This window comes from Fistularia commersonii, chromosome 3, assembly GCF_037954325.1.
Source record: "Fistularia commersonii isolate RoL2024-O1a breed Wild chromosome 3, RoL_Fcom_v1.0, whole genome shotgun sequence".
NCBI lineage: Eukaryota > Metazoa > Chordata > Actinopteri > Syngnathiformes > Fistulariidae > Fistularia > Fistularia commersonii.
In genome coordinates this window covers 21,399,121-21,427,034 of record NC_141286.1, presented here as the reverse complement: position 1 = coordinate 21,427,034, position 27,914 = coordinate 21,399,121, and the positions used below count along the sequence as shown (strand labels likewise).

The following is a 27,914-nucleotide window of genomic DNA, read 5'->3' as shown; positions in this document are numbered from 1 at the left end:
TCACTTTTCCAACTTAAGGTTCTGTGCTTGTTTTGGTCAGAACTCATGTAGCCAATATTAGGCCGAGGCTGAACTTCAGCCAAGGGTCCCCACTGCAGTGTCACAGTAATTTATGGATGGTCATCTGTTGAAGAGCTTTTACTAAACCAGCATTTAAGGACTGCGTTTAAATCGTAGATTTAATCAATAATATGCAATAATCAATGCAAGTTACAGTGACCCCTATCTGAATGCAAGGGATAAAGTCTCGCGCGACTGTCTCCATGAACTACATACGACAAGTAGTACTGTAGGATTGTGGGTAGTGTAGTATTTCCCCAGGAAATAGCGGATGATGTATATACGTTTCGAGTAGGTTGGTCACACGGATGTATGGCTTAGAGCCTTATTTAGATTTACCTGCGGGGGAGGGAAGCCTCTTGCGACGGTTCCGCCCGCGGCTTCTTCCTGTACGTGCAATACCTCGGCATTCCACAGGTGTATCCATGGCAACAGCTTCTGCTGATGACCCAAGATGGCGGACGAGGAGCAAACCTCGGTGGTGAGTGCGAAGCCAATCTAATTCTCTTTTGCTCCTGGCCTCAGAAACGCGAAGTGACAGCTCGTTAATGTGCCACGACACCTAACACTATGAGTAAATGTATGTATATATTCAGCTGGGAGACTAGTATTTTTATGTGCCAACACAACCGACAACCAAAGTCGGAGCTAAGTTGATTAACGTTATCCAATAGCGTTAGCTAGCCCTAACTTGCCTCGCGCTCCATTGAAGGACACAGCTGGTCGTTTTAAGCGTAGCAACAATTTAGCGGCTACAACGAACAGCTAACGTGGATTGTCATGTTCGCCTTGAATGACAAAATGAGCATTGACTCTCATTCAGTACAGCACTTATTTAACGTTGTTGCCCAGCTCCAAATATGAGCTTTTCGGGTTCGGCTGCAAAGGGTAGCGAATACATATACAGCGTTGCATGGCTTTGTCGCCGCCCGGAGCGCGATTCACGAAAGAGGTAAATACGAGGGGTGAATCCCGAGGTAAACATCGGACTGCGCATGCGTATGCACAGACGTACACCAGGTGACAGGTGGCTATGTTAATCAGATTCGCTTTTGTTTTCACGACAGATGGTTGAACGTTTCCTTGCCCCTTCTTTTTGTATATTAATTTAATAAGTCGCTCTAAGTCATGGATATATTCTGGGTTATTCCACCTGGCAATTCAGTTGAAATTTTATCTCTGAAAGTTTGACTAAAACATTGCCTCCATGAATATTGAAACTACTGATGAAAAATGTTCTCTCAGAACATATGAATATTAGAAAGGTGAAATGTGTTGTTAGCCTTGAACATTTAAACGAAGCGATGTGCATGTCGTCCCTGGGTTTTTTAAAATTAACTGTGGTGTCTGGGAGTGAGTAATTCAGCCGTATAGCAATTAATTCATCTGGATTTTGGCAAGGACTGCGTAGGATGCAGTTCAGTTGCTTCATAACCGCAGCATCTGTGCAGGGTGCACTTTGCAATACAAGATAACAGAATTACAGCCACATTCTCGTCTTGTAAGTAAGGAACATATCTTTAAAGTGCGTACGAATAAGACTTATGTCTCAAAAAATCTTTGCTCGCACTTCTGTGGACAGTTTATGATGAACATGAAGAATGAATATGACACCCCAGTTAATTTTGCTCTGCAATGCATCAATCACGAATGCTGTTAAACATATATTAATGCCACGTCTTGTGCATTTCAGCTTCCCACTACTGCAGAAGCTAAGAAACGGCGTGCACCTAAAGGTAGAGTAACACTGTGGTAGTGATGACTTTTAACTAGAACAATGGTCATCAGTTCCTCTGGTAATCCACCAATTTTTTTTTTTTTTCTTGGTTAAATAAAGCATTTCACAGTAACTGCTATGACAACACCTCCACCACCGTGGTGTGTAGTCGGCAATGTGAAAGCGGAGCTAAATGTCCTCCAGAGGTCACCCTCATCCTTCTCTTGAGTGCACTCTCAGCTAATGCCGTGCCCCTGCTGCCTCATCACGGTGTGCCCAATTATCTGTGTGTGCACAAATGAAGCAATAAAAAAATGAATATGATGTTAATTACCGTAAAATGTAGAAATATATAAACCTTAACAATGGAACGCAAAAATATTTGTATTTGGAACAAGATAGTTACGCTTAGAACTCCCCGCCAAATGAAGCCAACAACCAGCAGTGCCCAAATCTCATGCCACACACACACACACACACACACATATGGGAAGACTTCAAACAAAAACACTGGAACATGATAATTAAAAAAAATAGCTCAACAACAAGTGCTCCAAGTTTAGAGTGAGCTATGGAGAAGTGTGTTAAATGAGGCCACAGCCGCTCCAATATGATTTAACCATCCTAGGAAGTACAGCACTCAAATTACAGCTCTGTAATTAAATTTAGGCCAAAAAATATCTCAAACAAGCAGGAATAAGTGGAGACCACTGGATATGAGACTAAGTACGCATAAAGGGGTCAGGTTTTTGAAGTTGTTGGCGGTAGAACTTCTTAAAATAATTTTCATCATATTTTTCATTACATTCTCCCCAAGTGTCTTTTGATCTCAGCATGCCTCCTGTCTGCGCTTATCCCCCTTTAACAGATGGCTGGAGCTCACACAAGACAAATCTTCCTTTGCGAAAGCAAGATGAAATATAACAATGAGACGATTCTGCCATGTTTAGGATGAAGTTTTTCACAGGACTACGTTTCGGGGACCTCATGCTGTGCTCTTATTTTTCCCCGGCTTTTTATGACTATTCTTTCACAGAGTAGTTGCAGGAGTGCATGTCACGCATGTAGCCCATCTCTGCTCTCCAAATCTGCCCGGCTTATGTATGGAACACCACTGGGCCACAGCTGAAACCCAGAGACAAGAATATTATTGCTGTCTCAGCAGGAAGAAAGCGGATTAGTTTGCTACAAATAGGGCTATTCTGAATTTTGACGAAGCAAAAGTACGAAACCCGCCGAGTTTCATACTCGAGGATGGAGAGGATCTTTGCGAAGCCGCTGGAAGAGGCTCCATTTCTCACCGCAAATCAACGGCGCTCCGCTTGAAGCGGCGAGATTAAAAACAGAAGGGGGCTTAAGTGTAATTCACACTGTATTTCCAAACAGGCAGTTCATTAATGATATTCACCGATGTCGTGCTTCGTCTCGTTGTGCCGTAAAACACGTTCTTGCTTTTGAAGGGAGGTAGTAGATGCTCGATCACGGAGTTACCATTATCAAACATATTTGAATTGTAATTGCACTTGTTTTTTTTGTGAAATGAGAGGTAGCTCTCCACCAGGAAGAGAGCATCACACCGCTGCTCTCGCTGTCGCCGGCATTGTGTTGAACTGCCCATTCCTCCAGCCATCATTCTTTTCTTTTTCTTTTTTTTTTTTCTTTCCCCCTCCATACGCTCTCTTTTCCACCCCAAGCACCTGGCATGTTAAGACAGACTGTTACCCTGGCAACAAGGAGGCTATCGCTACCTGCTAAAACATTAAAAGAGAAACAGAAAAAAAGATGCGTGCTCATGAGGTGACATTTAGCATGCCTGCTCAAATGATTTTTACTTTGGCCTGCATGTTTGGGCTGACATGTTAACATGTATGATAACTGTCACATCAAAGACACGCAAGTGACTGCGAAGGGATGTAGCTTTCAGGATTATTTATTCAGCTGTCAAAAGGAGACCGTATAAATTAAAAGTAGTCTAAATAGACGGGGCTCACTTGCTGTTTTTCCTCCCTGTTTGTAAGTAAAACGTTGCTAACAAGCTGAGGCATGATGCGCTTTGTGCATCGAGTCAAATATTTGGATTTGGGTTGACACGCGTTATCTGTCAGCTCCGAGACCTACTACTGACTGCATTAGTAGGGTGCTCTGTAGCGGCAATCCGTTTTGAGGAGCACAAAATGTGGATCAGTACAGGGGGAAAAAAAAAGAAAAGTCAGCGAGGCACTGTTCTAATAAAGAAGAAGTCGGATTTTTGTTCATTCAAGGCTTGGCATCGATTTAAACACACTAACAGACCAACGCATTTCAGCTCAAAGGAGCCTTCGTCAAGGGGCATTTTCAAATCTTTGCCAGGCCATGAATTAATAAACCCTACATTTTCTTTTATGGAGCAGTGTGCTTTGGACCGCCTTTCAAGTTTTCCTGACGTAATCTAAATGTTGTGTTACACTGCAAAGGAGAGTAAATTACATCTTGCACTATTGATGGATCCCAGAGAATCGTCCCGCCACTATTGTCCTGCACCTGAAATCCGCAATTAAGACATAAAGCCTACATTTTTGTATATTTATTTCTTCATCCCTTTACTGTCCTTTTCTCTCCAGCTCCAGAGCTTCCCATTATTGAGAGGAGAAACTGGTTAATCCATCAGTACTACATCCGTAAAGACTATGACACCTGCAAGGTAAAGAACCTTTAGTCCTCATCCCCACGTCGATTCTGTTTTGTCACCTCCATCTCCGTGGGATTTGAATATACCGATTTCTTTTGACGCTAAAACATTACCCAGAACTCGGCAAATCGATGGACTGCAAGAAGGAGTTGAATATTGGTGAGAAAGAAATAATAATCTTCGCGTCAAATCAACTAGGAGAGTATGGGAAATCGACATGTTTATAAGTGATGTTATAAAAGGTTATGTCACCAGTGCCCCGTTAGATATTTCATTTTAATGCTTTTAATCCGTAAAAATATAACTGGAATTTGAACACTGATTATAAACAACAGGCCACACTTCATCTTAAAGGTTATTTGTCGTGCATAATCAAATATTGCGATCATCTGTATCGAAAGACGGGCTTTGGGAATGCCTTGATGTTCGGTTGCTCCATATTGAATTATAAGAACCCCCTTTTTATTTTCTCTGTTAGGATTTCTACTCCAAAGAAGTTCCCTCTTCAAAGATTCAAATTTAATATACATCATATATTACTTGGGTTGTTCCGCATCAGGCCCGATGTTGTTTTGTTTTTGTTTTGTTTTTTTTTGACGTGAAAAGCACAGTGGCTGTCTGTGACTGTTTGGTCCGGGTACGACAACACGACTGGTTTGGAATGAAAACTTGCTCAGAAGTCTGCGTGATTTATCTTTAATTCTGTGTTTTTAATCAAAAGAGAAAAATATACTGGGGTAACTGTTTACACATAAGCTCCCATTCTCAGAGGCTGCAAAGTAATTGGACTGAGAAAATAGTTTTATATATATTTATATAATTTTTATTTTTATTTTTTTTTGCTACTTTGAGGAATACCCCTTGTAGTCAGAGACTGCCTGAGATGTGAAGCCCTTGAGTATCACTAAACACTGAGACTCTTGGCCGGGGCCTTTCATGTAGCCACCATCAGTTGTTGTTTGTGGTCTTTCTGCCTTCATTCCGGTCCACAGAAACTGGATCGTGAGCCGAATTCATCACTTTTCTTCGTCTTTGGAAACTTTCAAGTTGCTTTCCTCTCGGAGTCATTATCCGCACGGGGACGTGAAGCCGTTTCAGTTGTATGGTATTTTGCTAAATCTGAGCGGAGAACGCCGCCTGTGTACTTTAGCATTCATCCTGATGCCTTTGTCAGCATCGTGCCATCGCTGAACAGCAGTGAACCACTTCCGTCAGCAGTCGCACGCGCCCGTGCACGCCTCTCTCTTTGCCCCGTCAGGCTGCTCCCATCACAAACTGCTCCTTTTCCTTTTGCGCACGGTTGTCATTCACTGCTGTGAAGCTTCTTTTTTTTTTTTCTTATCTGTTCAGAGAATCTCGTTCCCAAACGAGAGCCTGTTTTCAGACGCTTTCTGGCGGATTCCAATCAGGGGGGGGTCTCTGTGTTTCCCAAAATTGTAAAAAAAAAAAAATGTGCAGCTGCCTAAATACTTTTGTGTTTGTTTACATTCAATAGCAATTTGAGTAAATGTTTTATGCACACTTCTTAGTATTATTGTCATGCATAATTCCGGGAAATCGTGTCATCTTTCTGGTTTTCCATTCGGGGTCTGTGCAGGCAGTCATCAAAGAACAGCTGCAGGAGACGAATGGGATGTGTGAATATGCCATCTACGTTCAAGGTGAGGGATAACTTTTTTAAGTCCACGGTTACACATGCAACTTTTATCATTTTAATCATTTTTTTTTAATAAAGTCTCTGCGGAAGCCCTAGATAGGCCACATTCCATTATCTAGATTCCATATATTTGGACCTCTCGCTGTTCCGGGGATTTTGATGTGCCTTTTGTACTTCCATGCGCAGCTAAGTTTCCTCCCCCTTGTGATTTTTTTTTTTTTTTTTTCCTCTTATCACAGCACTAATCTTGCGCCTTGAGGGCAATATCCAGCAGTCCCTGGAGCTGTTTCAGAGCTGTGCTATCCTTAATCCCAGCAGCACTGACAATCTGAAGCAGGTTGCCCGATCACTGTGAGTTCACCCTCCTCACACTTGGCTAAGAAAATAAAAGAGCGGCGGTAACAGAGAAACAGCAGCCCGGTGACTGATAGCCTCCTAAGAATATCTGTTGGCCTTACGGTGATTAAGACAGGTTAATTTTTCATGGCCCCCTCCCCCTTTTCTCCCTGCAGGTTCCTGTTGGGCAAGCACAAAGCAGCAATTGAATTCTACCATGAGGCAGCAAGGATCAACGAGAAAGACTGGGTAACTGGAAACTAAAATACGGAGATGCTACCGTGTTTCGAAGCTTCAAGGAGGTGTTGTTTATCAGCCCTCCAAAGATGTTCAGTGCTTGTTACAGTTCAGACCTGCACTGAGTTCAATTAACTTTCCTGTCAGCTAAAAAATAATATCCGCATTTTCACGCCACAAAGATTCAGCCGAGCATTTATTCAGCTTCTAACAAATCCCACATCACATATGTGTAAAATGGCTTTCCTTCTCATCGCAGGAGATCACCCATAATTTGGGAGTGTGCTATTTCTTCACCAAAGACTTCAAAAATGTGAGTGTCGACTTTTGCGGCGTCCACATGTCAGCCTCACCTGTTTTTGACCGGTTTGACCGTCTCCTCTGTCAGGCCGAGGAGCACTTGAATCTGGCTCTCCAGTTAAACAAGCACGACAAATCGTTCCTGATGCTCGGGAAAGTTCATCTGCTGGCCGGAGAGACCGACCAGGCCATAGAAGTGTACAAGAGGGCAGTGGAGTAAGTAGATTTCAACTGTAAATGATGCATACTTTTTAAATGATGTGGAAGGAACAGGACATAAAGTAGCATAGTGTTGCAGTTTTCCGCTGGCATGCTGAATTCTGTTTTATTAAAGGCATACATATTGTCGTCAAACCAAAACGGCCGTCGCGTTTCAGAGATTGAAAGATTGCTTAATAACATTTTCAATGCAAACCACACAAGAAAGCAATGTTTTATTGACAACTGTTACACACTTCTCCGGCTCGTCATGGCAAGTTTTTGTCATATACAGTAACACACTGTCGGAGGAGGCTCCAGGTTTCCCCCACTGATTTTTTTTTTCTTTTAGGCTTAGGAGCACATTTCAATAAATTGCCCTCATTTAAACTCGCGCAAACTTTCAGCATTCTGACCCAAGGGGCCCCTTTTCCTTTCGGTGTAAATTCCGTTCATTTCCACTTTGGTTCACCGTTGAATATTTAAACATTTGGCTACGGTGTAAATAAGGAAATGACATCAGTGCTTACAATTGGGCTCATTACGACTACCTCCTGTCGGGGGTAAATGAATTAATCAAGTGCTCCAATACTGGTTTTGCTTTAATGAGACGAACCACAGCGAGTCCTATTTTAACGCCGATCTGCCTCCTCTCCGCCATTTTTCACTTTGAGACACGACAACCCCCCCACAGGTCATAATTAACACTCACCGTTATGCTGAATCAGGGCCTGATTGAATAATCAGCACATTCACTGAATATAAACTATGTTTGCTCAAGAATAAGTGCAGGCATTAAATGTAATTACGAGCATAGATAAAGTCACATTTTTCACTTTGAGCTGTCTCGATCTGAATTCAGATTCTCCCCCGAGAACACAGAGCTCCTGACTACCCTCGGTCTTCTCTATCTGTCGGTAGGTTTACTCTCTTCTTTCCTCCATATAATTCTGAGTAAGGCACCGCCAAGAGCGAAGACTGGCCTTCACGATTGGACTTGGAAAAAGAGCAGATGCCTGACTTTCTGTTTTATTTTTTTGATAGCTTGGAAAATACCAAAAAGCCTTTGAGCACCTGGGAAATGCCCTCACGTTTGACCCCAACAATTACAAGGTACAGTATGTGGTTTTCGCGCAGACATTGTGATGAGGCATGACCACCTTTTTTTTTTTTTTTTTTTTTTGTGTCAGACCGTGCGGTTATTCCCAGTTGGATGGCACAGTCCATCGCTCATCATGCCGCGACCCAACTGGTACATCACCGTCTAATACCGCTCGAATAAACTATTTTCGATTCGCAGGCCATCCTGGCCGCGGGCAGCATGATGCAAACCCACGGGGACTTTGACGTGGCCATGAACAAGTACCGGGTGGCTGCCTGCGCCGTGCCCGAGAGCCCCCCCCTCTGGAACAACATCGGCATGTGCTTCTTCGGCAAAAAGAAATACGTAGCCGTGAGTAATGTTTGCCGTTTCGCTGCGGAACTTTGAACAGCGAAAGAATTTTGTCGTGAACTTTGAATTATCCCCTTATGTTTAATATGATTATTTTCAATACTTGAAGGAGACAGACGTTATAATAGTTTTCTCTGGTAAAAAATTAAATCCCAGCTTTTGCATTTGCAGGGAAATTCACCTGTGAGATGTCAAAATGAAACAGATTATAGCTGTTAATATAATGTGATTGCCAGCCTTGGACTGAACGAGGGCTTTTAATCTTTGTACAGAAATGATCTATTATCCAGCTGTATTCACGCTGCTGTGGTTGAGGCGGCTAAACTTTTGGGATCCGGAGAGAATTGATTATGGTTTAACCTCTTATAAAATTGAAGTTTCCAGTGTCTTTTCAAACTGCTCTTTGTCCCCTACGTGCCGAGTATCAACCAAGCCTTTTCATAATACATCAGGCCATCGAACCGTGTTGCACAATTTAGTATTTTCTGAAAAATGTATGATTTTATACATGAGCCCTAATGGCAAAATGTAATTATATCTGGTTAAAAATTCATACACAATGGCCGCATTGTGTTGATGTATATGTTTTAATACCTGTGATTGAATTCAGTATGTTTTTTTTTTTTTTGCCTGGCTCCTTTCTCCGGAGAGAAAACAGCCTGTATGGCTGCTGGACTCTCGGAGATGGTGGCACTGCTCGGCAGTAAAGAACATCAACTACGTTGATAAATGAGTTGGTATTTAAGCAGCATTTTAAATTTCATCACGCCGTTACTATTTCCAGCACGTGGCACTGTTTAAAGTCGAACGGCCGTGCCGCACCAGATGTCAAGTTATCATCAAATCTCCATTTAGCCTTGCAAGGGCATTCATTTTAATAGCAAACACGCATTCAGTTAGAGAATCAGGTGGAGGATAGATATCAATATTTGACTTAATATCAGAAAAACATACAGGTAAAGAGGTGTAAAATATCATTTAAAGTCACTATATTGTCATCATACAATGATGACACCGTTGCTTACACTTCTCCCAATGTTACTGCATTAAAGCAAGAACACAACCCCCTTTTTTTTTTTTAACTGTTCTTCATACATGGTGCATTATCTCTACTAAGGCAGTTGTCCTGGCATGTAAGCATCTGACTTGTGTGTGTGCGTGTGTGTCCCTTCCTTTCATTCCTCCCCCAGGCAATCAGCTGCCTAAAGCGAGCCCACTACTTGTCTCCCTTTGACTGGAAAGTTCTGTACAACCTGGGCCTGGTGCACCTCACCATGCAACAGTACGCCTCTGCTTTCCACTTCCTCAGTGCTGCCATCAACCTCAACCCACGGATGGGGGAGCTCTACATGCTGCTGGCAGGTACTCATCCTGAGACGCATAGTCCCGTATTTTATTGTTGCCTTTCTCATAACATGTCATAGCATTCGGGAAATTGTGTACAAAGCCCCTGACTTACGAGCTCCACCCGTGAATCACCTTGACATATTTCTCGGAGACACACGGAAAACGGCCACTATAAAAGGGCGAAATGAGATGAAAGGCCGAATTTTATTATGGAGATAACGAGTTGATTATAATAGCAGCTTTAATGAAGGCTCTGCCCGTGCCGTGTGTGTGTGTCCATCCCTGGTTTTTCTCAGACCACACAATGTAATTATCTGCTCCCCCACAGCCGTTAGCAGTGTTTTTACCTTTCAGGTCATTGGGATAATTCTGCCCGGCCTTTGGCAGGCTTTCCTGGAACCGCTCCACCGCAGTCGCTGCATGGAATCCCTTAAATCAAACACATCCCTCACCAGAAGCCACTTATTAAAATCAGCCTCAGGTTGTCATGCACAATCCTAATGGATCTGATGATGGGCCACCTTGTCTTCCCTTAATCGCCGGCTACAGCCTCTGGAACCCATTCATAATGTCGAGCCGCGTTATAGTCCCGAATGTTAATGGTGTCTGGAGTGGCCTAGACATTTTGAACCCTCCGTGTTAAGGATCCCTGTATCCGCACCGCCCATTCATCTCAAGGCCAGTCTCACCGCACCGCAATTGTTGCAAACTTCTGAAAAACAACTCAAACCTTAGCACCCAAGAAAAACAATTCACTGCTCTTGAAGTGTTAGATTGGTAGCAGGCGCGGCTTTTTCAAGTTTCATTTTCTCATGTTCCCTCTCTGTCTCTTTGTCATTCCTGTCGCTCCTGCTCGCTCTTTTTCTCCTTTTTTCCCACTGAAGTTCAGGTGTCTTAGCTTCAAGGGCATCCTATTCAAAACACCCCATCACTTCCCATAACTTCAGTGTATCACGCTTTGCAAAATGATTACCCGAGTATCAAAAAGAAAAACTCCGGCAAAAACTGACCTTATTTATCTCAACGCGGCTTGAAACATAGTCACGGGGGGGTGATGATGAATGATACTGACTGAAATCCAGCAAAGTTACCCAATCTAAAACGAAGCCTTATGAATATGAACGCACAAGAAATAATACCCATTCTAACTTCACACGGGGCTATTCAAGTACTAAACTCCGGTGTTGCGTGGACTCGTATGAACGGAGAGGATAACAGGAAGTCTTACATCAGCCCTGAAAGTCTCAATGTTGCAGTGAGGCCGCCATGAAACGCCACGGTCCGCGTTCACAACAGACCCTCGGTTGTGGCAGCCAGATGCTTCGATGTAAACACACCATCCTCCTCACCGCTTGTCAGTGTAACATGACTCAAGTCGTCGTTTACCGCTACAATCTGGGGAACGATCAAATACAAAGCACCCAAATCCATTTAAATGTCAAATCTGGTTTCGGGAACAGAAACGATCACATAACACTATTGCGCAGCTGCCCGGCCTTTCGCAAAATAACCCCCCCCCTGTGAAAAGACGGCAACTCACGCAAAACAAACCCGCCATTTTAACTAACATGATGTTGGGCTGTTGCTTAGCTGAACCTCTGCAGCCCGAACCACCAGATACCCACCTTTCGTCAGGGAGGCACATGTCGGATTCTGAAAACGTCTGTGTCAGCCGATTTCGCAGTCGCGTTTTAACACGGTCATCATTCTGTTGGACAAATTAACGCCTTAAAACGTCATTTATAGGACACCTCAGGCTGCAGAAAAGCAAATAAAACTCCAGATGGAAATAAATGGGCATTATTTTTATTGGTGTTTTAAAATGTTTAAACCTCAATCATATAAAACCGCCCACATAACACGGCCAAATGTTCACTCCAACTAGAATTCTCCACATCAAATTACCCGTTACGCGTTTGTCGTGATTTCGAAGACCCTTAATCGTCAAGGTCATGTGTTTTTCCTTCAGGATGCTCGTGATCGTTGTCGTGGATGTAAATATGGAACCACAAAGAGTCGCTCTTGTTCTGAATGATATGGAAAGGCCCTTGACTTGGAGCCTTGTAACATTTTTCACAAGTCAATACATTAATATTCAGAGCGATGTAAATACACCTCCACCCCCATCAACTGTCAGCCGCAGCTAATGGTTATAAAGTGTTTCGATTCAGTGCATCAAGAAAAAGCAACAAAAAAAAAAAAATCAAAAGCGTCGTGCCTGGGGTAAGTTCTTTATAATTTCAATGATTTGCAAACGCTACGCATCCTTGAAGGTTCATGTTTTTAACAAAAGCCTACAGGAATTCACCTTTGTGTATATATGTGTGTGTGTATAAACAAAGCAGTGCAGTAACAGTAACGTCTTGGCATTGACTCCACATTGTATCAAATTTGTCTGGGCAGCCAGATGATGTGACACGATATTAAAGCAACGAACGCCGTTTGTAAAGGTCCCATGATAAAATTGTTGTAGCCGGGTCCGACAGTCCGATCGGATTGGCTCCCGGCAGGAGCGAACCCTCGGCCCCTGCGACCAGGATAACCCGGTCTGCATCACTGTTGGTTTCAGAACAAAACTTTCAAAAACTAGTTCACCATGCAACCTGAAGCGATTCTGTTGCGCTATTTATGTTGTAATAATATTCAAATGCTATTTGGGGGTTAGTGTGAGTCTGTTTGACATTGTGTTTGGACAACATCCTTCATGCAACGGGCTTGGTTGCCATGTTGTTTGGTCATTGGTTTTTTGACAGTGCATGTATGCATAACCAGTGCTTAATACAAATAATTCTGTGCTAGCCCACTTTAGGCTAGCTGTTGTTGATAACCACTCGTAGCTCACCCGTGCTTTCGTCCGATGTATCAAAGAAACATCAGAAGTCAGACACACTGGGATTTGAACTGTGTAATACACAGGATTAACCCACCAATTGGATGTGAAGGATATTACTCCCTCCCTAAGCTGCGCAGGTATTACAACTGAGTGCCTACAATTTCTTCTTGCCTTCAACATGAAGGTGTAACCTGGTCTCGGTCAGTCGTCCCTCGCTGGTTAGCTGTATGGTTAACTCACCCGGGGACTCGACCCCCTCGACAGATCCGGGTCCTTCTCTGGTGCCGCCCACTCAGTCCAGCTGGACGCGCCAGTGTTTTGGTGCTTCGCTCAGATGTGTGAGACAGTAGTCCACAGAAGCGTGGCATCTCACTCACTTTTTATGCTGAACAACATTGGAGAGAATTTTTTGTCTGCCCAGGTGTGACGTCATTGCTGAGCCTACGCCTGCTCAGCCAACCCACACCCAACTCATCCACTGCCTTACCTTTAGCAGCAGCTCTTTTGACTCCTAAAGAAAATTTCAATGACGTTTAAAGCAGCGCATACGTCCCAACGGCATTTCGATCAAAGTTTAAAACCGTGCTCTCTTTCACAGTGGCTCTCACCAATTTGGAGGATGCGGAAAATGCAACCAGAGCGTACGAGCAAGCTGCGGCTCAAGACGAGTGAGACTCTCAAATCCCAATCGCACTCGACATCTGGGTTCCGGTTTGTTAAATAATCATGCTCTCTTGTTGCAGATCCAACCCTCTGGTTAACCTGAATTTTGCAATCTTCCTTTATAACCACGGGGATAAGAAAGGAGCTCTGGACCAGTACCAGGAGATGGAGAGGAAAGTCAATGTGCTGCGAGACAGCAGCGGCAACTTCGAGTTTGACCCTGAGGTACGATGGCTCGACCCCATGACGCGTCCGTTGCTTGAAGTCACGTTTTTTCTTTTTAACGCGCTCCTTCCTTGTCTCAGCTGGTGGACATGGCTCAGAAGATGGGAGCTGCCCTGCAAGTTACCGACAGTCTGGTGTGGAACAAATCATCCAAGGACTCCAAGTCCAAACAAAGCTCAGGAGCAGCCTCCAAAGCCCCGGGTGCTGCGCTTGGCACGAACCAAGCCCTGGGTCAGGCCATGTCCTCCGCTGCCAGCTACAACAAAAACCTCCAGCTACCAACAGGTGCTTGCTTAAATGCTCTGTGTAAATGTTCTAGTCCGAATCTGCAGGTCGCGACGAGCGGAAAAAAAAAACACAAAAGGAATCGAACGCATAAAAGTCCATTTGTGAATCAGCAGGGTAGCTGATGACAAAAGTGTCAGCCATAACCTGTTCTCTTTGAAAAATCAAAACTCAATTCTTTCAGTCAAAGGGGGAGCTGTTTTCCCAAAGTGTTTCCACCTTATCGTTCGTGTCAAGAGTAGCAAGTTGAATAGATGCAAAGACGCCCCGAGTGGAGAAAAGAAAGGCGAGGTAGGCATTCTCAACAAAGAGAAATGCTTGAGCACAAAAAAAGGACTGAAGTGATAAAAATGTGGCAAAAATGATCGCTTCGGTTTACTCCATTCAAAGGTTAGCGGACAGGCCGTCTGCCACTGACGCTGTAACTGTAACTCTACAAGTTACAGCTAAAGCTAAAACCGTAGCACAGTCCTGACCCCGAAGGGTGGTTTACATAATTACCCGTCTCCCTATCTGTCTGTGCCGTAACTCCCCACTTAACTACTTCACTGTGACATGGAGAGATAATGCATGTACATTAATATTTATTTATCCAGGCAGATAGAGCACACACACAAACACACACACGGTAGTGTGTAGCCTCGCAGTGGTGTGCAGTGCGTGCTCTCATTCCTATTTATATGCCTGCGATTTGGTCGATGTGAAACAAGGCTGGAGGTCGGGCTGCCCCGAATTCATAAAGTTTCATTAAGTCTGGACAGAAGTGTAATTCCTACAGAACCAATACCACTGAACTGTTTTATTTTATTTATTTTTTTCCCCCAATTTACCAGGAGTTTCCCAAGACCCCGACCCCGACGCAGGGAAACCCTCCAGCCCCCCCGCCGAACCGCCGGGCTCACCGGAACCCGCAGAGGCCGACGTCCCCAAACCGTCCAAGAGGAAAGGAAAAGCAGAGGAGTGAATCAAGACGGGAGGCTCAAGACACAGCTTACATCATGAAGATTGAAAAACAAACAAAAAAAAAAAAACAAAAAACATGATTCATGCTCTTCTATAGTTCGTTGTTCTTAGATAACAGGTACAGTTGAGGTACATCGTGCACACGTTTAAAGGCTTTACTCACTTTACACGGACTCCTTTTTAGGGAAATCGAACTTTAAATCCAAGCGGCTGCCAAATAGGTCTTAGACGTTTTTTCTCTGTGCATGTGAGTTCCTGTGTTCCAAATACTTTGCGGAGTGCAGAAAGTCGTTTTTTGGCCCCCGGGGTAACGTCGGCGGATATTAGATGAGCTCAGCAATAAAGGTAATTAAAGATTTTTTTTTTTTTTTGCTTAGGTCAGCAGTTGTTAGGTGAGGCGGCGTTCCTTGGGCGTCCCCCCGCTGCTTCAACGTAAAGCAACCTCCGCGACAATCACCGCACAAATCCAAGATGGACGATCGCAAATAGCGACAGGAATGTTGTTTATACGATAGTGATCCCCTTTTCGAGGAGAAAGTGTGAATAGTCCTACATGCTTTTACATGTGTATAATGTTATTATATAGTAATGTATTTAATAAAAAACAAAGGAGACCCCTAAGTTGTTTCTAATCACTATTGAGTGTGTTCTGTCTTGCTCTACGCTCCTCATCAACAGGGAACGGTGCATTTAGGTCAATTTGCCCCACGAGACGACTTCCACGAGACAGAGCAAATACCCGGCTATCGTCGAGTTGTGGTTAAACAGCCGTCGAGTCATCGTGTACAAAATCCTCAACCGCCGAGATTTCAGTTTTAAGCAATTATTTGAAAAAGAACCTCCCGTTTTAGGTGGGAACACTCGAATCACCCCCGCCGATATCTTGCAGCTCGACTGTGTAATGTATTCAGGCTGTTAAGCTCGTGGGTGGGGTGGGGGGAATTCGCCGGGCTCTTGGCTGCCGAGGAAAACAACGTTTTAAATCTGTGTTTTAAAAAAAAAAAAAAAAAACATTTTCCATATAACCTTTTCCCACATGTTGGATTGGAATATCAGTGAACAGAGAAGCTGACGTCAGTTATTATAGATAATTATTGCATATTGATTATCAAACACTTTCCTTATGCATCTGTATAAAATCTATTGTTTCCTTGCGAATTACAGTCTGTGATTGAACTAACCTTTGCAGATGATCGAGTTGTTTTATTTACAGTTTTTATTTACGGCCTTGGCGGGAGCAAGGGAACCCTTCTCTGGAGCGAGCGCTGTCAAATATCATCATTGTCAAGGTGAAACACAGAATCTCATCCATTTTATTTCCCGATCGTCACAAGCTAAACACTCGCACACGTCTTCTTTCAGCTCTCCCGGGGATCCACATGCAACGCTGGAGGCCGCCGACCCGTGAGTCACTCGTTTTATTTTTCGGCTATTTCTCTTATTGCCCTATTCAAACGTGCCCGTACATGTTTTCGCGCCCAGCGAGTAAGTCTCATGAAAGTGGCACTACGGGGACGGTGCGTTTTGAAAAGGCCGTTTCAAAATTGTTTTGGATTTAAAGCAGAAGAAAATGAATAAGATTTATCATGAAAAAGCCAAACTCTTAGCTCGCTCTCTCACCGCGGGTTCGTTATTTCCTGCCTACACCTGTCATTTTTAATTATTAAAAGACTATTTTTTTTTCTCCGCTGTTACATTCCCTGACAGCTCCCGCTCACGGTGACAAAAGACAGACCATTTTTCTATTTATTTGCTTTGCCTGCAAAGTTTTCCAATCCGTTCTTTTTGTGCTTAATTACAAGGTCTCTGGTTTGGAGAGGCCTTTTTTTTTTTTTTTTTTTTTTTTTTTTTTTTTTAAGTTATCCGTTACCACAGTTACGCATCATTGAAACTCGTGAAACTTTTCAAGAGCAAGGCCTTTTTTTTTTTTTTTTTTTCCACCATCCCGCCATAATGTCACTGTCCGCAACAGGTAACTATTTCCACAATTATTCCCAATTTATTTTTCAGTTATAATTACATAAAGCACAGAAATCAATGTTTTGAAATATTTTGTGCTTCATAGAGAGCATTTAAACCCGCTGTATCCAATAGTTCTCACCCCAGAAATCCTCCCATCGTCCAGCCGGCGGCGATACTCTCGATTGTTTCGAGACGGCGTTCTCATCCGATCAATTGCTTCTGTTCGCATTTACTCCCATGAATAATGAGCTTAATCACCAGTTTGGAGTTCTTGGTGGTTCGATATTGATTTAGTTTTTTTGTTAATTCAGATTCTGTTTATACCTCATTTCCTCTCTCACCCCCACCCCACCCCGTGTGTGTGTGTGTGTGTGTAAACTAGAAGTCCAGTCCTTCCAATGGGAAGCCATGTGAGCACTCACTTGTTCTGCAGAGTTTTCAGATAAACCGCGTCCTGCGAGTTCATGCTGAACTTTAAATTGAATTATATCTTTTATTTTCATTTTTTTTTTAAACCAAAACCAACTCACCCCCACGTCGCCATGGTTTCATTCAGTAGTCCTCCGTAGTACATGCATTATACATCACTTCGTACATCACTTTACTTTCTACAAAGTGGTTTCTGCGTGTAAAAACTCCAGCAGCGCTTAATGACGCGTCCGCAGAAATTCTTTTGAAGATTAAAGGGGGGAAAACCGCCGGCGTTCAATTTTTTAAACCGCCGGGGTCAAAATTCTTATCCAGTGTGCGGGCTTTCCATCGAGACATGTACCCGGGTTAAAACTGACACACGCTCATTAGTTATGAAGGAGGGGTTTAAATAAGAAATAAATATTCATCAAATTAAGGTCTCGTGTCTTTTCAAGACATCTGAAAATACGAAAAAAAGATCAGCGGAGTTGGCCGGTCCGCCATATTTGAAAAGGGAAAACAAAGCAGCCACCCAAACAGGAAGTGGTCCGAGACACGTGCAGGGTTTTGGTGGTAGCGGCAGAAATTCCACTTCACACACACACACAGACCCGCAAACACTGGCCTTAGCTCTCTGAGCAACCGAAACAAACGAACAAAAATAGAATAATTTAGTCGGCCGTCTGGGGAAGGGAAGGCAAACGTAGATTAAGGCATTTGCTTGTCATGTATTTGAATCGTTTCCTCGCCATTTAATCTACATAGTCCCTTTTTTGTTTGTTTGTTTCTTACATTTACAGTATGGGTTGTAAAAAAAGCAGATGTCCGCAGACGATACCCCCCTCTCTTTCCCCCTTCACTTTGAAATATCTCCTATCTATCTCCCCCCCCCTCCTTCTGCCGCAGCTTCTAACGTTTCTCCATTAAAGGTTTGTTTTGTTACCTTACACACACACTCACACACACAGAGCGTCGGCGGCAGGATGCTGAAAACTGTATGTTTACCGACGGTAAAGCCCCGCGAGGCGAGTGGAACGGTTTTGATCCGACTTGAGTTTCAGACACCCTTTTTATTTTATTTTATTCACTTTTTTTCTTTCTGAGCTGAAAATCCCCCCGCAGGTTCTGAGGATGGCGGGGGGAGACGACGGGGGGAACTCGAGCAGAAAGTCGGACCGGACCGAACCCCCTCCGCCCTCCTTCCCCCACGATCGCCGACGCAACACAGAGACGACGCTGTGTCGTCACGGTGATTTGCCCGAAGGCGAACCTCAGGTGAGGGCAAAAAGGACGGTTAAAAATCTGAATTTATTCATTGCGGAGAAAAAAAAAGGATTGTGATAGCTTCAAGAGAAACGCTCTGAACGCTTTAGCAAGGTCGGTCACTTGTTATGGCAACGCTTTTAATTGTAATGCAAAAGCAACACCATTGTCCATTTATTAAGCAGTAATAACTACACCGCAATACATGCTTTTTATTTTCTGCCTGCTGATAGCGGCCACAGTCAACAAAGTAAACTCTTAGGGTTCTCGGGGGGTTGGTTTTATTAATTCATGATCGTTCTCTGTAACCCTCAGTCCAGTCTGATGGTTTTCTGGCAGGGCGGCGGCGGCTTCAGAGGACGGAACAGGAATGTGTGTTATCAAGCCAATGTTTGGGGCAAGAAGGAATAGAAATAGCTGAGGAGACCTCAGTTGACCCCCTTGGTTCCCAGCAAGATCATATCTAAGGATTGATAAGCACGTCCTGTTCAGGTGGTTGCCGTTCACTCCAATAGGTCTGTGATCGGCGACCGGCTACCTCCTGGAATATTCAGATGACGATAAGCCAAAATAAGACCTTTGGAACAAGATGTTGTTTTACAGCAAAATCCTCCACGGTGTGAACGCCGAGACGCCTGGAGATCAAACCGTTTTACTGTTTTAAAGAACTTCGATGGGAGACGCGAAAAGCAAATACGCCGAATAAAGTACAGTAAGTATCGGCGCTAAATTGAAATCGCCGCATAATGTTTCATTTCTCAGTCTTCTGGGGAAAATTCAATCGCTCGGCAGCGAGATAACCTCAATATTCATGCAGAGAGGTTCTTTATAGATTATTACGACGTTGCCATTAAAGATATGGCTGAGGTGAAGCTGATAACGCCAGCTATTTCAATACAATATAAAGTATTTTAAAAAGGCTCAGGTCTCAGATCGCAGATGTAATTGATTCTGGACAGGAAGCAGAGATACTAAGCTACAATCTGAACTCATCTACGGTTGTAACAGTATTACGACACAGTAATAATCATTAGTGTGCGGAACCGCCGCCGACCACAGTGCTTGTTGTGACTGGAGGAGAAGAAAAGACCACTAAAGATGCTAAATAAACGTTTTTGTCTTCCCTCCCAAAAGGTCCTGGTCTCCGGTGTCCATGGGGACCCCGGATCTCTACGCATGAAAAACAAAAAAAGGCAAAACCGAGCGTGACAAAAACAAACAACATACAGAGCAGTAATAAGTCATTTACTCAGAGCGTGGAAGAGCACATCGTGTTTCGGGTAAGCTGCCAGACGTACTCCTGGAGTGGTCCTGATATGGCGGCCGTCCAAGCACAGGATTACCCGGAAACGCGGTTACAGGCTGTTGCCGTCGGCCGCCGACGCGAGGAATGCCTTCCGCACGGCCGCTAACTTTCAGCGTCGTAAATTTTCTGCCTTCAGACTCGGGATGTGTGACCTTTGACCTTTGGGCAGAAAAACAAATTCGGATTTTGAAGAAACTGGAACTTGTTGAGTCACTTTTTTTCTCTCTCTCTTTCCCAGACGCGAGTGTGTCGGCGTCTGAGACGTCTGTCGCCAGCGAAGGTGTGTTGCGGCGCGTCCGTTGAAATATAGACATATTCCAGGCAAAATCTAGGTCAGCCTCCACCTGGGGGCCCTGCTGGTGAGAGAGCACACAAAATTTTTTTTTTTTCGCAGAATCACTGACCATGTTTGCTTTTTGATGGTTTTTCAAGTTTTATAATAGTGTAATAACAACTTCATCACACGCTTAATGTTAAGCGGTTGGGCGAAATTGGATATTGTGAAATAGCAGGTTGCTCTGGAAAATGGAAGGAACGGTAGAATTTATAACCTCCCTTCATACATCCGAGATACAGTAATAAACAATTTGGTGAGCAGACAATGTGATGAATTTAAATGACTCGCAGATAACACTTTTTAAGGGAGAAGAATTATGATTATAGATGCTTATTAAAATGTCATGACAGCCCCCACCCACCCCCAACACACACACTTCCCCCCCGTTTTTAGCTTTTCGTTTTCCTGAGGAGCAGAACGGGTGAAAAAGCGTCGGGGAAACAGAACCTCAGACCCCGGGAGGAGGCGGATTGTGTTCTCAGCCAGTCCCAGCACAATGGATCACATAAAGAGCGAGCGCCACAAAGAGAATATAAACATATTTCGAATCGGCGAAGACCTCAAATGGCTGTTTGGGATTTACGGTGGCTGTTGATGGATTAGCGAACCCTGAAAATGAAGAATAAAACACAAAAAATGTTTTTTTTTTTTTTGTCACATAATGAATCGGCCCCCCCCGTATCCATGCTTTATTTCGCACCGGTGGATATTACAGCCATTTTAAACACAAAAACAGACACATATTTTTGCAGTTTTTAAACACATAATTTAACCGGCGCACCAGAGCATCTGATGCCTTGTACTCTTTTTTTTTTTTTTATTTTTTTTTTTTAAGGCTGCTGTTTTCTCCGGCGAGGAGCGGAAGGAGCCGGGCTTTGCATTTCAATAGTGCCTTCCTGACGGGGGGGCAAAGGGAGGGGAGGTGGAGTTGTTGCTGTTGTTGTTGTTGTTTGTCAGCAGACACTGTTTACTCTGAGCTCTGCCTCCCAAAATTCTCCCCTCCACCCCTCTGCTGGAGATGACTCAAAGACCCCCCGCCGGCAGCTCGGCGGAGCAGCTTTATCCGTGCTCTCCTCTCCTCAGTCATCAGATCAGCCCCCAATGTGTCAGTGGCGCATTGCATCTCGGGGATGAGAGGGCCGTTCGTCGCCTCTGCTGCCGCGTAAATGAAAAGGCGACGAACGGGAGGATCCTGCGCACGCAAAAAAGGAAAAAAATGATTTTCGATTATTGCTTTAAAACGGGGCCTGTTATATCGCAGACAAGGTGCAGGAGGAGAGCAACTTGAAAGACGGGAGAACAGTCGCTAACGGATAGCTTTATTTTTTTTCCCCATGGTTTGAAAGTATAGGGTTTAAAAGCGTGTGGGAAATCCAATCACTGACCTGGGTCTTCTTTTCTTTTCGGCTTATCCCTTCAAGGGTCGCCACAACAAATCAACCTCCTCCGTCTAACTGTATTCTCTGTATTTTCCTCTCTCACATCAACTAACTTCATATCCTCTGTCACTGCGTCCCTAAATCTTCTCATTGGTCTTCCTCGAGACCTCCTGCCTGGCAGCTCCAATTCCTGCATCCGTCTAATATATTCACTACACCTCCTCTGTACATGACCCAACTATCAAAGCCTGGCCTCTCGGACCTTCTCTCCAAAACATCTAACATACACTGCTCCTCTGATAGACTCATTCCTGATCCTATCCATCCTGGTCACTCCCAAAGAGAACCTCAACATCTTCATCTCTGCAACCTCTAGCTCTGCCTTCTGTCTTTTGGTCATTGTAACTGTTTCTAGGCCATACAGCTGGTCTCACCACTGTCTTTTACACCTTTCCTTTCATTCTAGCTGATAGTCTTCTATCGCATAGTACCCCTGACACTTTTCTCCATCCATTCCAACCTGCTTGAACCCTTTTCTTCACCTCTTTTCCACACTCTCCATTGCTTTTGACTTTTGACCCTTGGTTCCATATAATCCTCCAACTTCTTGATCTCCACTCCCTTTAGTCTTGCTGTGACTAACCTTCATTCCACTCCTTTCCAGAGCATACGTCCACCTTTCTAGATTTTCCTCAATCTGTCCCTTGCTCTCACCACAGATCACAATGTCGTCTGCAAACGTGGCTCATGGAGATTCCTGTCTAACCGCATCTGTCAGCCTGTCCAGCAACACTGCAAACAAGAAGGGGCTCAGAGCTGATCCCTGATGAAGTCCCACCTCCACCTTGAACTTCTGTGTTACATCTACAGCACACGTCACCACTGTCTCATAGCCAGCATACATGTCCTGCACTTGTCTAACACACTTTTCTGCCATGCAGGGCCTCCTTATAGAATAGCAGAGTTCCTTTCTTGGTACCTTGTTGTATGCTTTTTCTAGGTCTACAAAAGCGCAGTGCCGCTCCCTCTGACCTTTACCTCCCAATTTCCAACTTGGTATTAGTGTAAATAAAGCTAACCAACTGCCCGCCAATAGCTTCATCATACAGTCGAGTTGTCTGACGCCTTTTTCCATGAAGAGTAGGTCTGGACCATCACTCTTTGAGATGATCTAGCGAAATTGGGCAGCTCGGTGTGGGCAGCCTTCTGCCTTAACTGGTTGGAGTAGAAGGAGAAACAGCAAGAAAGCAACAGTATGAAAGTGATTGGGTCGCGGGCTGCCACAAATGATCTCCGACTAATAATTACAGTAGCACTAACAGTTGCGTGGAAATAGCTAACATGATACAATAATAACTTTAGTATTATTATTTATATAAGTAAATAACAATGGTATAGTCCTGTCAGGACTACTGCAGTAAATCGAGCCTTCACCCCCCACGAGTTGCTAGCCTAGCGCTCCCTCAAAAGGAAAGGTTTTAAGCCTGCTCGGCAGGGTGTCTGCCAAGATACTGAATACTCCGGCCCCTGTTGAGACTCTAGGGACCAATAGTCGCCTTGTGTCCTAAGAGCGTAGACGTCTGACCGGGTGGCCTGGTTCTAAGGGTGGTTTAGGATTTGATGCCGTCTGACCAGCGAGAGGATCCAAGATGCTATTTCTCTTTTCAAATGCCACCAATTTTAAAAACACCTGTCAGCTGCTCTTAACCAGTCAAACCAGGAAGCGGGCACAGTTGGTCCGCATCGGTAAGCTTTGAGTTATCGGACATTTTAAAACACCGCCCTGTGTAATCATTGTCTCTGACAGCGGCACCTGTGGATACCTCAACCGCAGGGGTAACGGGAAGCTCCTATGTGTTACCTTCCGTAATTTTTTTGAGAAGGCATTATCTGTAAGTATTTTGAGCTTGAAAGTATTAATTTACTACATCTGAAGTTTGGACCGGCAAAGGACTACTTCATGTTTGTCAACGTCACCTGTTGCAGCAGCACCACCTGAGCCAGTACATGAGAAGTCGGCATCTCCATGGCATCTTCGTCTGGAAGCAGTCCTTCAACTGCCGTAGAAGGTAGGAGATGTTTACCTACAACTGAAACCGATGCCATTTATCCAGATTACAGATTAGGAGATCTAGGTTTGGAATTTTGGCTGAAGAAAATGAAGGTTGGCGTAAAGAAACGGTCCAATTTCCCGGGATTGCTTCGGTGTACGCGGGCAGCTTTAAGCACCCGAGGTCAAAACGTTTGGTTCTTGGTTCTCATTATGGAAAGAGGCCCCTCCCAGCGGAGCCCCTCGTCAGGCAGTATATGGATGAGTGAGCCGAGTTGCTCCCACTGGCGCTTCCTCGCTTCATCGCCGCCCCGGAGCTGAATTAAGCCCCCCGCCGGCTGAGCCAAGAAGATGGAAATATCCATGTATTTATTCGCCGGCAGGCTCGCTGCAGCTCTCCCCCGGCGCCTGACATCCCGAGACTCCACACACATCGGTTGGGCCGACTGATGAAGATCCAACTCCGCCTACCTCTGGAGGACATTGTGCTCCAGCTTAACTTCCCACAACCAGCTGTGGACCTTCCATGTTGTAAAGTGACTGTTCCTAGTAGTTACAGGTTTTTGGATAGGCCTTGTCATAGTGCTGTTGGCTATACTTCAAGCTAGCATGCAGATTAACTGAATTAAATATGACATTTGCCTTTACTTGGATTGTATAAGAGAAATACTTGACCCCCATCTCTCCCAGCTGTGGGTGCTACTGTGCATTGCTTGTGTTCTCCAAAATCACATTCAGAAATAGTATATAGTCACCAAATATGGTGTGTTGGATTCAGTGACGTGCGGTGAAGCTCATGGTTGGTGAAGCACTGACTTCATCACAATCAGATTTACAAACATACGAACCCCACAGAGTAGCTTATTCACCATTTGATTGGCAGCAGTTAACGGGTCATGTTTGAAATCTCATATCAGCTGTCTTCACACATACAAAACAAGCACACAAAAATTTTAAAAAAGGTTATTATGGTCTTACCTTAAATGAAGTCCATGTGAGTCCAATTTAGAAAATTTTAGAAATGTTTGGATAAGTATTCCTCCATTTTGAACACAAGAAGGAAAAAATAAATGGATGGCTGCCTTTTACTTGCTAACTGTAGCTTGCTGTCACTGTATTCTGTAACCGAAGAATCACCAGAAGAATCCCTGGAATCGTAAGCGCTTCCTACCATGAGGCAGAAGAACTACGTGCCTCACTTAGTTTAAAACACCGCCCTGTGGCTCCTCACGGCCATTTTATGATCGCACAGCACAAGAAACTTAATAACACACATGCAACTTTTGACAAAAAACAATCAACTTCATATAGCATAAGTGTTTAAACATTTTAATAGCGACATACAGAGAGACAGCAATACGGTCTCAGTGCAGAGCATGCCAGAAGTCAGCTGGAATCTACATTGAGGCTCAACAGTCCACAGCCTCACTGCACGTCTCTTAGTATTTGAGGAAAATAAATGTGGAATATCCAGCAATCTTGAATAAACAATCTAAAACTGCTGAAGTGAAACGAAAAATAATTCATTTACTTTATTGTACTCAATTACCGGTAATTCCTTGTGGGAAATTCATTTATTGTGCAAATAATTGATAAATGGAACATTCTTTTTTTCATTTCGCATTTTTTTTCTTCCCAAGATTGGCAAGTGAAGCACAGCCTCCCCTGACTGCATGTTACTGGTTGGATTCATGTGCTGTCAAAACGTTTATATATTCATTACTGCATATTTTAATGTTCCATCAGATGTCCCCCCACCTTCCCTAGCTGGTACTGAATGCATCATGTGCCTTGCTTTTGTTTTTTTTTCTCCAGTACGTCGTCGCCGCCTTTTCTCTCGCACGTCTGGTGAACTTGCACGGAGTCATGGAAGGGACAGGACTTCTCAGACTTCCTCCATGTAAGTCAATACGACAACTTCTCCTTTTTTTTAAGAACTTAAAACTTGTGCCGTCAAACTTTCAGTGTCCCTACTGTCAGTGTTCATGAAATTGTTTTATTTTTCAATCAAAAAAAAATGGGTCTGGGGACAGAGGGGAAGCATACATGTTTTGATACCAGACATCTGATATCAGATAAGACCAATTCTCAGAGTATTTCTTGCACTCTGCGGGCAGCTGCGGTTCAGCTGAAGGAGCGGGAGTCCCTCTAACCAAGAGGTTGACGGATCCCCCGGCTCCTCCTGTCTGCATACCAAAGCGTCCTTGGTGACCCCTGTCCTGGCGAGGGGAAAATGAAGCCCATTCTTGTTTTTAGCCATTGGGCACTTTGTCAGCTCCCTCACCTGGGACCTGTATGCCTTAAGTGACCCTACCAGGGACATATCTACCCCCCTACGACTGATCTCCTGGGATCACCCCGGACACCAGGGATATGTCCCGGATGATCCCAGGAGCTCAGTCGTTCAAATTCATACAGACGGGTCTCCCTCTGACAATCGGCAGCACGCCGCGATTAAAAACTCCGCCTGGTTGTTTGAACGCACAGGGAACTCTGCTGAGTACCCCACTGTCTCCAGATCCAAAATAAACTGTCTCAAAAATAAACCGACAACTGCATCAACTCTGCAGGGGACTTGAAAGTATTTTTGATACTTCAGGAGGCAGTGAGTTTAACTCCGGCACTCTTGTTTTGGAATGGTGAGCAAAAACAAACCAATATATGTGTATATCTCATACAGGGAACATTAGTTTATGGAATTATCAGGGGGGTTGGCCATTTCAGCTTCTTCCTCACTTGTTTTGATGTTTGCATGAATATGTGAAACATAGGTCCCCGGTCGGTCTTTGAGAATTATGCACAACACAAATAGAATTTCTCACACTTGCAGAATGCTTGATTTTGCATTAATATATTAGCAAAGCATTAATATATATATATTTTTTTTTTTTTCATTTTATGCCCCCTGCTGTTCAAAAATGTCGGTCAGGCAGCCAAAGATCCAATCCCTGATTTAATTCTCAATAAATACAGGTTGGACAGGGGGCTAAAAACTGGAGGCACGGCTGAAACCTTAACCTCAGTCACTTGTCAATGCAACCCACGGTACTCGGGTAATTTGTACAAACCAAAACAGGACAAATCTGAAAGCGCGACGATAGACTATGGATGAAACCTAAAGGGTGTCGGGTTTGAGCGGCCTGGGAGGTTTCATTTCATTTTTGCCCATGTTAGCAAAAACAACTATTTGCGGTGATCCAGCGGGGGAGATATTGATTTTTCTCTGCCCGTATCGATCGGCGGGCTTATTGGAGGCCCGCTGCGAGAGTTTATTCCGTGCAGGCTGTCTTTCACATCGCATGGGGCTGCCGTTACCACGACCCCCACCTGCCGAGGCTGCGTACTGAAAAACTGCAGCGTCTCCACAATCGGCCCCGGAGGACCACTCCTGAAGCAAATCATCCATAACCCCACCCCTTTTTTTAAACGCCAAATAGCCTAGATAAATAGGTTAGCATCCTGGGATTAGCAACTGCTTATTTGCATTCAATGCGGCGTCCCTGGCAGACATTTTTCCTCCACTTTCATGCATAAGACTTTCTGAACATGGCATCCATGGACTCTCTTTGATAAGATGACTTCTTGTACCTTCTTTGTTTTATTTATGTTTTTATTTTTTTGGCCCTGTAATACCCTGCACTTCTAGTTTTGGATGATAAAGCGTCCAAATTGCACATCTAGCGTAGGCGGCAAACACAGCTTAGTTAGATGTGACACCCCTATCTCGGCGGCACAGCGGTTCGCGCTTCTTGCTCGGTTGTATTCCGACAATGAGACCTCTCTGTGTGGAGTCTCCGTGTTGTTTCCAGCAGGTTCGGGCGAACGGTCGGCCTTCTATATGGGACATATGAATGGCTGGCTCCATATGACGTCTGAATGACAGGGGGAATAGTTGTATGTCGTTTTATTTCGCCCCGTAATCGACCGGTCCAGAGCGAACCCCCTGCCTCTCGTGCAATGGCAGTCAAGATTGGCCTCCTGCACCCCCATGACCCTCCCTGTAGGATAAGCAGTATGAAGGAATGACTGTAATCGCAGCTCCCGAGGTCACCTAAAACATATCAGGTGTGTTTCGGTGGATAGAATCTGAGCAGAGACTGAAGTGAAAGGTGTTTAAGCACTTATACCAGGTGTGGATGTGTATATTTTTTTGCAAAGACCAATAGCATCTCTGCAACTTCCAGTGTCAGACATATATTGCTGATTCAAAACCAGAGCACATCAAAGTTGCATAACGCGCCGCCGCTAGCCGGGCTACATCTGA

General features: G+C 44.2%; 1 protein-coding gene and 2 long non-coding RNA genes across 5 annotated transcripts; all 3 read left to right on the top strand.

The window, feature by feature from the left end:
• Positions 1–472: 472 nt before the first annotated feature.
• Positions 473–15,563, top strand: bbs4 (Bardet-Biedl syndrome 4). Of its 3 annotated transcripts, XM_086144082.1 has the most exons (16): positions 486–541; positions 1,754–1,796; positions 4,378–4,457; positions 6,043–6,106; positions 6,342–6,453; positions 6,615–6,687; positions 6,935–6,988; positions 7,064–7,191; positions 8,036–8,090; positions 8,218–8,286; positions 8,474–8,626; positions 9,817–9,988; positions 13,405–13,474; positions 13,550–13,694; positions 13,775–13,979; positions 14,813–15,563. In XM_086144082.1, the coding sequence occupies exons 1-16, from the start codon at positions 515–517 to the stop codon at positions 14,941–14,943; spliced, it is 1,581 nt and encodes a 526-aa protein (XP_086000208.1). In that variant the 5' UTR covers positions 486–514; the 3' UTR covers positions 14,944–15,563. The 3 variants fall into 3 exon arrangements, with proteins under 3 accessions (XP_086000207.1, XP_086000208.1, XP_086000206.1); XM_086144081.1 differs by having other exon boundaries at positions 473–541; positions 6,935–7,191; XM_086144080.1 differs by lacking the exon at positions 486–541 and adding an exon at positions 953–1,012 and having other exon boundaries at positions 6,935–7,191.
• Positions 15,564–16,776: 1,213 nt separating this feature from the next.
• On the top strand, positions 16,777–20,589 carry LOC147235830 (uncharacterized). The gene is made up of 2 exons (XR_015105938.1): positions 16,777–19,290; positions 19,713–20,589. It is a non-coding gene; the product is annotated as an uncharacterized LOC147235830 (long non-coding RNA).
• A 2,866-nt stretch (positions 20,590–23,455) lies between these two features.
• On the top strand, positions 23,456–24,073 carry LOC147235829 (uncharacterized). The gene is made up of 3 exons (XR_015104217.1): positions 23,456–23,492; positions 23,587–23,669; positions 24,034–24,073. It is a non-coding gene; the product is annotated as an uncharacterized LOC147235829 (long non-coding RNA).
• The last annotated feature ends 3,841 nt before the right edge of the window (positions 24,074–27,914 follow it).